This window comes from Xenopus tropicalis, chromosome 4 (assembly GCF_000004195.4).
Source record: "Xenopus tropicalis strain Nigerian chromosome 4, UCB_Xtro_10.0, whole genome shotgun sequence".
Classification (NCBI taxonomy): domain Eukaryota; kingdom Metazoa; phylum Chordata; class Amphibia; order Anura; family Pipidae; genus Xenopus; species Xenopus tropicalis.
The window spans coordinates 97906508-97921182 of record NC_030680.2 but is presented as its reverse complement, the minus strand read 5'-3'; the positions used below and the strand labels follow the sequence as shown (position 1 = coordinate 97921182).

At 40.7% G+C, this 14675-nt stretch overlaps 1 protein-coding gene across 3 annotated transcripts in view; it reads left to right on the top strand.

The window, feature by feature from the left end:
- The window catches only part of rabgap1l (RAB GTPase activating protein 1-like), a 165956-nt gene that overhangs the window by 30458 nt on the left and 120823 nt on the right, over positions 1–14675 (top strand). For all 3 annotated transcript variants that reach the window (NM_001374801.1, XM_031900117.1, XM_012961192.3), the window contains 3 exon segments: positions 13140–13206; positions 13812–13914; positions 14370–14536. In NM_001374801.1, the coding sequence (NP_001361730.1) occupies positions 13140–13206; positions 13812–13914; positions 14370–14536 (337 nt within the window).

Here is a 14675-nt window from a genome sequence, read left to right as displayed (position 1 = left end):
CCCATCATGCCCAAAATCTCCATAGAGCTCTCTGTATGACATCATTGTTTTAATATAGTCTAGCCTTAAACATGTTGGCCTGATTATAACAGGTTGTGATATAACCTTACATGTCAGCTTCCCAAATCCACTTTTTTGGCCAATGGGTTGAGGAAGTAGGAGCTCCATTTAGGAGGCTGGTGGAGGAGTCAGGGAGGGGGGGCAGTGGCAGTGCCATTCTGTGTAAAACAGACTTTATATTTTCTTTAAATCCTGCCATGCAAGAAATAGACATGTTTCTCATAACTTCTAGGGCAGATGGTCAAGGGCAGTTCTGGCAGGCTGTGACGTTATGGTCAAGGGACCTTGTGATGGGTCACAAGGTCCCTTGACCATAACGTCACAGCCTGCCAGAACTGCAAGAAAGGAGATGGAAAGACTTAAAAGGCAAGTCACACAACTGTTAAGAATATTTATGCCAGTTTGCCACAATAAGGCAATGGTACAGCATGGTGCAAAGACTACAATAGAGTGACTCCAGTAGGTTGAAAAGGTAGTACAAACATTTGGGTAAGCTTGGCGATTTCAAGTTAAAGGGATTAAATTACACTCTTTACATTGCAAATAATTCACTCTACTATTTAAAATTGTATTCTTGAACCAACAAATGTATTTTTAGCCAATTGTGCCTGATCCTGAACTTTCTGAAAGAGCCAGCACTAAACCATAAAATTGCTTTCAGATAAGTTATTGATTCTCCTACTAAATGTAACTGGAATCATGGCTTGGGTGTGCTGGACTTGGATTTTTAACATTGAGTGCTGTTATCATATTTATCATTAGGCAGTGCATGGGAGCATTTTTAGAACCACAGGTGTCAGGGAGCTGTTATCTTTCTACCTTCCCATTGTCCAGCTGATGGGAGAGGGGGTGACAATGTTCCAACTAGCAGTGCAGCTGTCGGTAAACCCAAAACCTAGAACATTTGCCAAGGTCCCAGTCCCAGCTCACACTTCTGCCTATAACAACCAGGTGGAGCCCTCCACTGCTCGGGTGCCGCCAGGGCAAAGGTTCTGAGCGTACAAGGTAACCAGATCATAGGATCAGGAATGAGGCAGCTTACAAGGATCAGAGTCAGGCAGGCCAGGTCAAAACAAGAACAGCAGCACAGTACGAAGTTGGGATCCAGAAGAGAAGTCAAGCAGGCAAAGAGGGTTGCGGCAGACAGAGTTCAGTCAAAGTCAGGATACAGGCAGGGGTCAGGATCCAATAAGCAGAACAGAAAGTGCACCCAGGAACTATGCTAGATAGACCCATAGTGGGCTGGAAAAGCAACTGAGAATGATTTCCGGGATGGATAATTGGAGATTTAAAACAGGTTTCGGTAAATAGAGACCAACTATAGCCATCATTCTTGCCTGAAAGACTAAAGGTGGCCATACACGAGCAGATCCGCTCGCTTGGCGATGTCGCCAAGCGAGCGGATCTTCCCCCGATATCCCCACCTACGGGTGGGCGATATCGGGGACCATTTAGGTAAAAATAATAATAATCCGATCGTTTGGCCCTGGGGCCAGACGATCGGATTATGTGGGCGGCAATGGGGCAGTCGGATCGGGGACCGCATCAACGAGCCGATGCGGTCCCCGATCCGACCAGATTTTCTAACCAATTTCTAGCCAATTTCAGGCCAGATATCGGTCGGCCAGGCCGATCTGCTCTCCCCATACTATAGTCGGCCCGTGTATGGCCACCTTTAGGATATTATTATAGTGAACCACAAACCCAGCAGCTCGCTCAAATAGGAGGGAGGTAAGAAACACTGCATATTAAGTAGAGAGTTCCTGGTTCAAATCCAGGCAGGATGCTACAGCAGCAGTAAAGAGTGAGTGAAGTTTTTTAGAGCACATGACATGAGGGTACCTGGGAAACTAACATGTCTAGACCCCTGTCAAATTTCAAAATGACATATAAAAAAATCTGTTTTCTGAAGCAACACTATTAACGGGTGCATTTTGGGGAAAAAAAGTGTTATTGTGTAACAGTATTCCTTTAAATTAAGGGAGTACAGTGGTAAAGATAGAACTATAGCAATATATGTGCTTTGTATTGTAGCACTCCTGATCTCTTACAAAAAAAAAAAAAAAAAGTTTTTTGTATAGGATAATTATAATAAAATAATATATTTTGCTTTTCTCTTGTATTTTTCTTTAGGAATTCTATTCTTTTAATGCTATTAATACAGAATCAGTATGAAATGCTTTCAGTTCCCTGCTTATACAGACTTTTAACTTAAGCTGTTCCAAAATGTAATTAATGTATGATATGAATCACCTAAATGCTATTCTTGTGCAGTTTTGTTCCCCATGAGGTATGAATCATAGCATTTTTTTGTGTTAGAAGCTCAGCAGGTGCTGGTCTTGTCTAGAGAGCTGTTCAATAGAGTTGCATATAAATATGAAATGTTGCTTATTGCTAGAAAATAAGAAAAATGTTTAGATTTAGACACTGTGGGTCTGATTTATGAACACAGATACTAAAGTGCATGGAAAGTTGACAACAGCAACCAATTAGCAATTTATTTGAACAGTTTGCTCCAAGTTAATTATTAAAGCAAAGACCTGATTGGTTCCTACCAGCAACTGAACTGTGTAAATTAACAAATGCGCCCTTACAAGCATAACTGATCATCCTATACCTGATACCGAGCTACCTTGTCATTACTTTCTTCATCCTCAATGAGCATTTCTCAATGAGCAATGAACTAATCTAACATTGGTCAGTTGAACTCCCTTGTAAGTTAAAGGGGCTTACATTTGTCCCCCTGCTTTGCATGCAGTGATGTAAGAAGTTATTATATATAAGCGGGCTTCCCCCCTACACCCTGTCTTCTGGAATTAGGGTAAGCCCCCAGCAAAACAATTTTCGGGGGCCTCAGAGCGTGTATGGTAGTTACACCACTTCTTCAGTGAGGGATTTGGATTTGTCATGATGTTTACAATGTCAGGAGACATGTAGCTTGAAAATAAGTTTTGCCTTTCTAACCACTTTGGATCCTTTATTCTTTGACCTGAAAACTGAATGGCATTATTATACCACAATGTTGAAATGGGATTTAGATGTAGTTTGTTTCCAACAAGTTGGCATCAGTATCGTTTATACATTCTTGTCTTTGTTTTATTCTAGTCACCAAATATGGTTCTCTTTCAGGCATTCTGACAATAAGTATAATGTCCCAGCTGGCTCTTGTAAGATAGCTTCATTAGGCTAAAGGCACACAGGTTGTATTCTCCATCAGCTTATCTTGGGAGAGGCGCCAGAAACTGCCCCTGCTGCCTACCATTGACTCTAACACAAAACACTCTGAAAATGCCAGTAATGGAGGTTCTTGTCCTGAAATTCATACTGATAGAAATAAAAATACATAGACGGAGAAGACATAGATATAGACTAAATAGGAATTGAGTTCTGCTTCTTTAAAGGGGCTCTCAACTCATTATTTACTTTTGGTATGGTGTAGAGAATAGTACCAAGACTATGTTTAGCTAGTTTTAATTTTTGTAGTATTAAAATAAATGCTTTTTGCAGCTCTTAAGTTTGGAATGTAATCTAATTGGTTGCTACTTTAAGTTTAGTAGCATCCAGTCATCAGATTGGAAGGCATTATGAAAAATGTACTGCCCCTTTGAAGCCACCTGTGACTCACTGCTGGACACGACCGAAACTCTCCGTAGTTCGCAGTCGCAACTGCTTGTGCCATTCATCCCGATCACCAATGCTCTATGCAAAGAAGGGAGCAAAGGGCTTGGTAGTAACTACAATTTCCCGCTTGGTATTGCGCCCTAAGTTTTTGCCTTATCCTCACCAGATAAAAAAATTATTTTACCACCCTATGATGCACAGTTTATCTAGTCTCCTCCTAATAATGTGGCCACCATGAACCTATTTTTGTCTCTTGATGAATATAAGTGTATATTGCACATTTATCAGGATTAAAAAATGTTCCTGTACATGGAAAATACAGGCAGTCAAGTAACTTTTATTTTCTACGTGGTTTACAGTATTGTTCCATTTCCAGTAGCTTGGAAAACAATGTCAAATATAGCAGACTGTTTCTTTGTGATAAATACAGGCAGTCATTCTTTGTTTCTATATTTTATGTGGCATACAGTGCAATTATTTTGCCAAGTGCCATATTATTTTTACATTTCTCTCCTCGCAATCTAGTAAACACCATATGCACTAAACGACAGGAGCAAAGTGTTCTGATTACAGATTAGCCTCAGGCTATCATTTATCTTCTATTTAGGATTGGTGAATATCTTATGGCAGCTACACAAAGTATGTGTTCATGTCAAAAAAGCTTAGGCTGTGATATTAAGGAAGAATAACTTTTCTGTTTTCACAGTCCTAGGAGAGACCAGTTTTATTAGAAAATCATTGAAGATGCTTTTTTGTGTTTTAATTTGTGAGTGAATGGGCTATAATTATTACTAGATGCTTTTAATCCGTGAAGAATTAATTTACCAAGCAGCAGATGTTTTATGTATCCTCCTCCTTGGCCCAGACACTCAGAAATCCAATTGTATTGAAATTAACTATTAATCATACTGTAAAACTCTCAGCAGCAACACCTTTTTGTTTGTCACGTGGCCTTAGCGCTTCACACAAATAGGTCTAGGTCAACTCCATGTTGTTCTGTGTTTTAACCCCATCTGTGCAAATCCCACAATATGTCTTCTCTTGTTAGTGACCTTTCATTATGTTTATGATACGATTGTAGATAGCAATATAGGGCAAAGAGCATGTTTCTTACAGTCCCTATTACATTCACACACTATTGGCTATTTTATCAGGAAGTCACATGGACAGTGAGGAAGAAATTCAGGGATCCATTGGATTAAAAGTCCCTATGGCTTTAAAGAAATAGGAACACCAAAAAATTCAACTGTATCGGAGTAATTCATATATTATGTTCTATTGCTTCAGAAACTATACTATAGTTTATATAAACAAAGCTGTTGTGTAGCCATGGAGGGGGGGAGGGGGGAGCAGCTATTCAAACTGAATAAAGAGGCACATATTGCATAGCATAGTTATATAGTTAAGTTGGGTTAAAAAAAAGACGATCAAGTTCAACCCTTCCAAGCATACCCCAGCGCACACACACAGAATTCCTATCGACCTATTTTTACACTCTACATAAACTATATATACCAACATCAATACTAATTGTAGATTTTGGTATAACGATAGCCTTGGACATTATGCCTGTTCAAGAAATTACCCAAGGCATTCTTAAAGGACATGTAAACCCCACACACAAAAATGTAATCTGTGAACAGACTCTTTGAAATTTTTCAGTACCTGCCACACTAGTTGTCCAGAAGTTAAGGGCTGTGACACACGGGAGATAAGTCGCGCTGCAACAAATCTCCCCTAAATGCCATCCCACTGGCTAGAATGTAAATCGCTGGTGGGGTGGCATATGCGGCGGTGCGATTTGCGGAAGTCACCAAAGTTTCCTCTCAAGGCGTCTTCGGCAAATTGCTCCGCCGCGTATGCCATCCCATCGGCGCTTTACATTCTAGCCAGTGGGATGACATTTTAGGGAGATTTGTTGCGGCGCGACTAATCTCCCCGTGTATCACAGCCCTAATAGTAAAGCAGCAACATCTCCTTAATCGCTTAGATTTCCTTCTCCTCCTGTAACCTACTCCCCCCCTCGGAAATTTGCTTTGATTTCTGGCTTGCCAGACATGCTCAGTTGTTCTAAACTCAGATTACTAAACACGCCCCCCCCAGTCTAGGAGCCAATAAAGAGATGGCATTGCTGGTTCTCATAGAAACTCAGCTCTAGCTGTCTGCTTCAATTTTTTTTCTCCTGAGCTCAGCTTTACCTACAGTGCTCAAAAAAAGCAGAACTTTTTTCAAAGACAGTTGTGCCTGTGTGAGCCTGTATTATTGATGAATATGTATACTGCATAAAGGTCTGTGTGTGTGTATGCGGCTTACAGATTTAAATGTAACTGATTATGTATCAGAGGAAAAATGACCAGCGGGTGAAAGCTGCTATTTGCTTTAGGAAAATATGATGGTGCTGGCAAGCAGAGGGGATATATGCAGTACAAATGATGCCATTTGGGTGGGAGAGACGTACCCTACGTGATCTACATTGTAGGCAAATGTAGGCTTTACATGTCCTTTAAAGGCATTAACAGAATCTGCCGTTACAACACCACTCTGAAGGGCATTCCACAGCCTCACTGCCCTCACAGCGAAAAACCTCCTAAGCTGCTTCAAATCAAGTTCCGTTCCACTAATCTAAAGGTGTGGCCTCTGGTGTGCCTTTTATCCAAAGAAAACAACCCCAACCATGACAGTCTAACCCAGGGATCCCCAACCTTTCTTACTCGTGAGCTACAGTCAAATGTAAAAAGACTTGGAGAGCAACACAAGCATCATAAAAGGTCATGGAGGTGCCAATTAAGGGCTGTGATTGGCTATTAGGCAGCTTCTATGCACACTATCAGCTTACAAGGACTTTATTTGGTAGTAAATCTTGTTTTTATTCAACCAAAACTTGCCCCCAAGTCAGGAATTCAAAAATAACTACCTGGTTTGGGGGCTCTGAGAGCAACATCCAAGGGGTTGGTGAGCAACATGTTGCCCCCGAGCCACTGGTTGGGGAACACTGGTCTAACCTCATAGTTTAAATCTTCTATCCCCTTTACACATTTAGTTGCACATCTCTGCACTCTCTCCAGCTCATTAATATCCTCCTTGGACTGGACCCCAAAACTGCACCGCATACTCAAGGTGAGGCCTTACCAGGGACCTATAGAGTAAAGAGGCAAAATATGTTTACATCACTTGAGTTAATGCCCTAGCACAGTGCTGTCCAACTGGCGGACCCCCCTCTGTGTGACCCCCCACCTGTCTGGCTGCTTTGATGGCTTACCTTTGTGTAAGCTTTAAATGGTATCAGTACTGAGATTAACTGGCCCCCTGCATGGTTCTCAATTCAGATTCAGGCTGTAATCAGGCTGTATTGTTTAAATATGTAATCCCCTGTGTTGTTCACACCTTTTAATTCCTGCATTGTTCACCCCCTGCAGTGTTCACACCTCCGGCTCAGGCTGTAATCACCCACATTGTTCACTTGTTCACACCTCAGACATTGTATGTACTGCCTATCCTATGCTGCCTGTGTGTATGGCACACACAGGCAGCATAGGGCATGTAGGGTATGGCACATAGGCAGCATAGGGCAGGTAGAGTATGGGACACACGGGCAGCATAGGGCAGGGAGGGTATGGCACACACAGGCAGCATAGAGCAGGGAGAGTATGGCACACACAGGCAGCATAGGGCAGGGAGAGTATGGCGCATAGGGCAGGGAGGGTATGGCACACAGGCAGCATAGAGTACGCAGAGGATGGCACATAGGCAGCATAGGACAGGCAGGGTATGGCACACACAGGCAGCTTAAGGCAGGCAGAGTATGGCACACACAGGCAGCATAGGGCAGGCAGAGTGCTGCCTGTGTGTGCCATACTCTACCTGCCCTTTGCTGCCTGTGGGAGGTGAACCTTGCAGGGGTTTGTTCTGGAAGTGTGTTAGTAGTTGGAAATAACCATTAAATGGTCCGTAAGGTGTGTAACTATGTGCTGGGGGTGGCTGCGCTATCCACAGGGGAGGAGGAGGTACAGTATATGGATTTAAGGGTATGTCTTAATATGACATAATAGAATTCTTTCATATATGAATAACAGTTGATATCCCCGCAGTGAGTGCGGGGGGTGAGTGGGTCTGGTTTAAAAAGGGGGAGTGGCCAAAACTGGCTTCCCTTAGCGGCCTTCCACCATGTATGCTGGAAGCACTGCCCTAACAGATAAGCTCCATGGGCTCCAATTGTACTCTACAAAGCTATCTATTATATCTGCTATGTAAACTGTGCTTTTTCTCCTTTTTTTGTTTTGTTTATATAAACTATATTGCAGGGCAATTTGTTTTGTGTTACAGTTCCTTTAAATTCTTTAAATGTTTAATTGGTTTTTAAATGTTTAATTTCTCTACTTGTTAGGCAGAAGCCTGTGAATATAAGCCGTCTTATTTACATATCTATATTACAAGCCCGCCAACAACGCCAAGTCTTGGTTTTTGCTGTTGGATATCGGCTGTGTGTGCCTGCACCAGTCAGATTCAGTGCTTTCAGATGCAGGCACAACTAGAAGAATCTTAAGCAAAGGGGCTGAAAAGCGCAGGCTGAGAATCCAACCTGTCTATCCTTGCCCTAAAAAAGGAGTTGTTCTTCCTCTTTGGCTTCCATCTTTTAACCTAGGTTAATATGTCTGGGGATCCTGGTGTCAACAAGACCCAGTATAGAGATCTACCCTTATGTAACCAACCCATAGGGCACCCCCAGGGAACAGAGACCTTATGAACAAGACCAATCCAGATGCAGGACTACTAGCTTAAAGTGAAGGAACTGCAGTACTGAATATGAATTTAGACTTATCACATCAACTCAACCACTAGCTAGAAGCCATAAAGGTGTTTTCTTAGAGTTGTTCCTGTACTCAGTTCAGTGTAAAAATGGATCTGGGTAAAATGGATAGACTGCACAAAATAGAAAAATATTTCTAATATAGTTAGTTAGGCCAAAAGGTAATCTACAAAGGCTGGAGCGGACCGGTGTCTAATATAATAGCCAGAACACTACTTGCTGCTTTCAGCTCTCTAACCTCTTAGTCAGTCAGTGACTTTAGGGGGGGCACATGGGACATAGCTGTTCAGTTAGTTTCTGAGCAGGCAGGTCAAATTCAAATGCAAACTAACTGAACAGTTATGTCCCATATGCCCCCCCCCCCAAGTTACTGATTGGTTACTGACTTAACAGCAAGGAGGAAGTAGTGTTCTGGCTATTATGTAAGACACCTGCCCACTCCAGCCTTTATAGATTACATTTTTGCCTAGCTATATCGAAAACATTTTTTGTTTTGCACAATATGTCTATTTTACCCAGTTTCATTTTTACACTGAACTGTTTCTTTAAGGTCAACAGGTACCGACCAAGCATCGCCACAGTGGGATCACAGAACGCTGCTCTACCTATGACTGTATCTCATTACATATAATACTACTTCACTAAGGATTAACCCTGTGGTGTGGTTCAACAAAACCCCTTTTATTTTATTTTTTTTGCAAGAACCCCTGGTTCCCCTGGTTATACTTTTATGCTTTAAACTTCTACTGTTTATTTTCCACTTTATTTCTACAAAGCATCAGAAAGGTGTAGTCCGACAACACCATCTCCCTTCCTACTTCATTTTGCAAGGCTGATCTGGTTAAAGGAACAGTAACACCAAAAAATGAGAGTGTATAAAAATAACTAAAATATAATGTGCTGTTGCCCTGCACTGGTAAAAGTTGTGTGTTTACTTCAGAAAGACTACTATAATTTATATTTATAAGCTGCTGTGTAGCCATGGGGGCAGCCATTCAAAGAAGAAAAGGCACAGGCACATAGCAGATAACAGATAAAATACTATTGTATTCTACAGAACTTATCTGTTATCTGCTATGTAACCTGTGCCTTTTCTCCTTTTTTCCAGCTTGAATGGCTGCCCCCGTGGCTACACGGCAGCTTATTATATAAATTATAGTAGTATTACTGTAGCAAACACACCAGTTTTACCAGTGCAGGGCAACAGTGCATTATATATTTATTACTTTAAAGCTCTTTCATTTTTTAGTGTTACTGTTCCTTTAAGAGTATATGTTTTACATTCACTAGGCCAAGATAGGGTTACAGTATTTTATATGCATTATTATTATCCTTTGTTCTACTTCATGAAAATGCCAGAACAGTATTTTGACAGTTGTCTAAGTTAATTGCTGATCGCTTTTTTTATCTGGCCCTAAACTTTTAACCCTTTCTTTCTTTGTATGTTATTGCACAACATCTATAAAAGTCATGAGTTTTGTTTCTATTCATTTTTTTTATCACACCTAATGCAGATTCATACCGTTAAATGTTTTGACTGGTCTCTTGATTATGTAATGTGATATGTGTCTAGTGTGTTTTTCCTCAATGGAAGCAAAACTTGAATATATCAGTTTACAACAGGTGTCAGGTAGACCGCATACATCATAGTGCCAATGCCTTGCAGGCAATTTCAGGCCTTTAGAGTGAAAATACACAGAGCTACTTGTAGCAGCAATTGCAGTGGCTACAAAAATAGACAAAGCTGATAATTACTCATAATTATGTGTTTTAGCAGAGGCAGTTTTGTCTTTGGCAGGGTATTTTCTGGCATTTTGTAGGCCGTGAAAAGTAGCTTTGTGTGTTTTGGCCCTTAAATGTACAAAGTGTATGCAGGCAAACCTGGGCCTCTAAGACAGCCCAGTGCACAGTCCCTTGGGAAGACAGCGCCGCACCAAAAAAAGGTACTGCCACCAGAACTAGAACTAGGGGTAGACTGAAGAGACACCTGCCTTGGGAGCAACAGTGAGGGGGTGTTAGGCAGGTATCTCTGTTGCCAACCCCTAGTCTGGGATCTCTTACCCCGTCTGCATTGCGAATATGCGCTTTACGCGCTGTGCTCCCCCCCCTCAATGATGTGCATGTGTGTGTTTGTGTACACGCGGCGGGGTGGAGGTGGGGAAGCAGCAGTGGGGGCTCTGACTGCCACTCAAGACATTTGCAATAGGGAACGAGTCCTTTATGTTTAACATGTCAAGAAGAAATAAACTGTTCCCTATTGCAATTGTTTTTGAGTGCTGGTACTTTTTTTGTTGCCTAGGCCTTTAATTGTCCCACAGTAGTGCCAGATGCATAAGTTAACTTGTGGACAGCATGGTGAATATTCATCATGTGCAGAATAGAGGTAAAGACTGCAAGAGAAACGTGGAAACTTTATAAGACAATCCTCTCCAAAACAAGCCAAACCAAGTTAACACTACTATAGCCCAGTCAAAGCTATAATCCAGCCTGTTTGTAAATATATGGCACTATCTGAAAATTGAGGTCCATAATTGTCATTAAATTAACATGGCAAATCTGGTGCAAATCTGCCTGAAAGAATAAACTGAAATTATTGATTGAGCAGGTAATTCTGCAAACAGTGCTTCTGCAAAATGTTAAAATGTGAAGATAATACATTCTATTATTATAATTAATGTCAGGCTTGTGTATTCATTTTTGGTGTTAAATGTTTTTGTTCAAAATTCTGGCATAACAACCAGCTGCTAGAATATGCCTTGTAAAAAAAATTACACTGGAATTTACTTGCATCTCCCTACATGGTAGCATTTCTTGGGAAAAGAGTCAAGGGACTGATCTCAAAGGACTTGATCCTCCACAGCCATTAGCTTTTACAGGAGAGAGATTGCCAAGACTACAACACTGATTTCACAGACTAAGGTGGGCATACATGGGCTCATTGTAGCTGCCGATATCGGTCCCTTAGACATGTTATTACAGAATGTACCGGTAGTTTTATTTTGTGACTTGGGAGTTTAGCCAATTTGACCTTCCACTTATTGGTAGTTTAGCATATTTGCTGTCCCCATTGTACATTACCAGATACAAGAAATGTTTCTTGTGTAACAAGTAATTGCTGCTCAGAGGGCTCTGAATTGGTGCCATTTAGCTTAATAAATGCTCTGGGGTGTGCTTATAGTCTTCTGGTTTTACTTCATGGGTTTATCTAGAACAGGGATCCTCAACCTTTTATACCCGTGAGCCACATTTAAAGGGAAAAAGTGTTGGGGAGCACTGGTAGTGCTAATAAAGGCTTTAAATGGCTACTTAATAGCCCCTATGTGGACTGGCAGCATACAGAAGGCTCTGTTTGGCATTATACTTGGTTTTTATGCAACCCAAACTTGCGTCCTTACCAGAAATTCAAAAATGAGCACCTGCTTTGAGATCACTTGGAGCAACATCCAAGGGGTTGGGGAGCAACATGTTGCTCACGAGCCACTGGTTGGGGAACGCTGATCTAGAATATATCTATCCTGCAGCCCTTTACTGCCTGACATTCTAATTCATAGTTACATACATAGTTACATAGGGTTGAAAAAAGACCAGAGTCCATCAAGTTCAACCCTTCCGAGTAAACCCAGCACACACAACCTATACTTACCAATCTATGCACTCACATACATAAACTATTATTATTATTAACATTTATTTATAAAGCCCCAACATATTCCGCAGCGCTGTACAATAAGTGGGTTTCATACATTGGACATACAGAGTAACATATAAAGCAATCAATAACCGATACAAGAGGTGAAGAGAGCCCTGCCCAAAAGACCTTACAATCTACAATACAAATACTAATACTAACTGTAGATATTAGTATCACAATAGCCTTGGATACTATGCTTGTTCAAGAACTCATCCAGGCCCCTCTTAAAGGCATTAACAGAATCTGCCATTACCACATCACTAGAAAGGGCTTTCCACAACCTCACTGCCCTTACTGTGATAAACCACCTACTCTGCTTCAAATGGAAGCTGCAGGGCCAAACAACAAAATTAGCCTAAAATCGCCCGATATCGCCCACCCATAGGAATATCTGGAGAAGATCCGCTCGCTTGGTGACCACGCCAGGCGAGCAGATCCTAAACTTGTATGGCCACCTTTAATCCTTCCCTGCTTGTGGCTTTTGTTACTAGAGAACAATTGCCAAGGCCACATCCCATTTTTAAGGCATAAGAGCAACATTAATGGGAGGTGTGGGGGTACGACAAGCACATGCAGGCTCATTTACAAACTCAGCTCAAATTACAATTTTCTTAGAAGCAAATCAGTGTATTTTATAGCGTTTTTCCCATCGGAATTCTAGCACAATTCCAGTTGCTAAAAGCATATATGGTCCAAGTGGCCAAGTAAATGGTCTACTGAGTTTTACCATTTTTATTTAGAAATTGACCTTTCTCCTTCCTCTTACTTGGTATTTTTACTAAAAATACTTTGTTTGTGAAATGTGAGAGTCAAGATTCTGGAGGTAAATGTCTTAAGAGAACTGATTTGAAACTTCCACTGTTCTTTGCTGCAGTTATTTGTGTTAAAAAGGATGCCAGCATGTTTATTTGTACTTTTAAATATAGACTAAATTTTATTTATATATATTTTTTTCTTTAGATGCTTTGGAATGCTGCTGAGTCCAGGGAGGAATGTAAAGAACAGCGACATGCACTTACTTGATATGGTAAAATAATTTTTCCCAGCATTCATGTGTTTCGGGTATAATAAACCTTATTGTGAGTGCTTCAGACTAATGTACCACTTTTTTATTTAGGGTTTATAAGCAAACATATTACAACATAGTACAAAGCAGAGGAGTATTAATAGATACTGTACATTTATACAATCTTACAGCTATTGGAATGATGTCTGTAAAGACATGTTAATACAGAATGCAGTTTTATTTTGTGACTTCTATGGAGTTTAGCCAATTTGACCTTCCTCTTATTGGTAGTTTAGCATATTTGCTGTCCCCATTGTACATTACCAGATATAATAAATGTTACTTGTGTAACAAGTAATTGCTGCTCAGAGGGCTCTGAATTGGAGCCATTTAACTTAATAAATGCTTTGGGGTGTGCTTATAGTCTTCTGGTTTTAATTCATGGGTTTATCTAGAACATATCTATCCTGCAGCCCTTTACCCAGTAAAGCTATGGGCTTAAAGGTGGCTATACACGCAAAGATCTGCTTGCCTGGCGAGGTCGCCAAGCAAGCGGATCTTCTCATGATAAATATATATTGTAAGTATTACAAGTGTCCAGTTGTAAGTCTTCTTGTCTCATATAGGAGTCCATGGGGAAAAGCAGTGATGGCAAAGCATACGTGATAACAGGAATTTGGAACCCTAATATACAAGCCTTTCAAGCACTAAATGAGGAAACTCCAAAAGGTATTTCTTTACTTTAAATGTTAATTTGAAGGATAATATAGTGAAAAATTAGAATATTGTGGAAAATTTAAATATTTTATGATCCGGCTAGCTGAATCGAATATAAGTGTATTGCTATGGCTATCTATGACAATGTTCATGCACAGTAGAGTAAAAGGTTAAAGATTGTATTCGCTGGGGTGTTCCCCAGACTTCTGTGACTTAGAAATCTGCCCATGGTGTGCACAATGACAGACCAAGTGCAGTAGATGCGGATTGGTGTCTTTTCTGCCAGTGGAAATATTTGTATGACTGGTTTTGATTTTCAAAATGTGGATTTGCCTCTGTGTCATCTGTTAGATAATTTATAAGCCTTGTTCATGTTATTTACCTATATCCCACAATTGATTTGAGTCCTCAGAAATTACACATTTTTTAATTGTATTTGATTTTTTATTCTCCGTGTCATCTCATAGATAAACGTGTGTACATGACCGTTGCAGTGGATATGGTGGTCACTGAAGTGGTAGAGCCAGTTCGGTTCCTGCTGGAAACAGTTGTGCGTGTTTACCCCACCAATGAGCGTTTTTGGTACTTCAGCAGAAAAGCATTCACAGATACCTTTTACTTAAAACTTAAGCCGGTAAGTCTTATCCTGCAGATTTGTTAACTCTGGATTTTTCTCATCTTTAGTTGTCAGATGTGCAGATGTGACAAGATGCCAGGGTATTAAATCATGGTAAATTTTCAAGGGTGCCTTCCTCTACCATTGCTCAAAACTT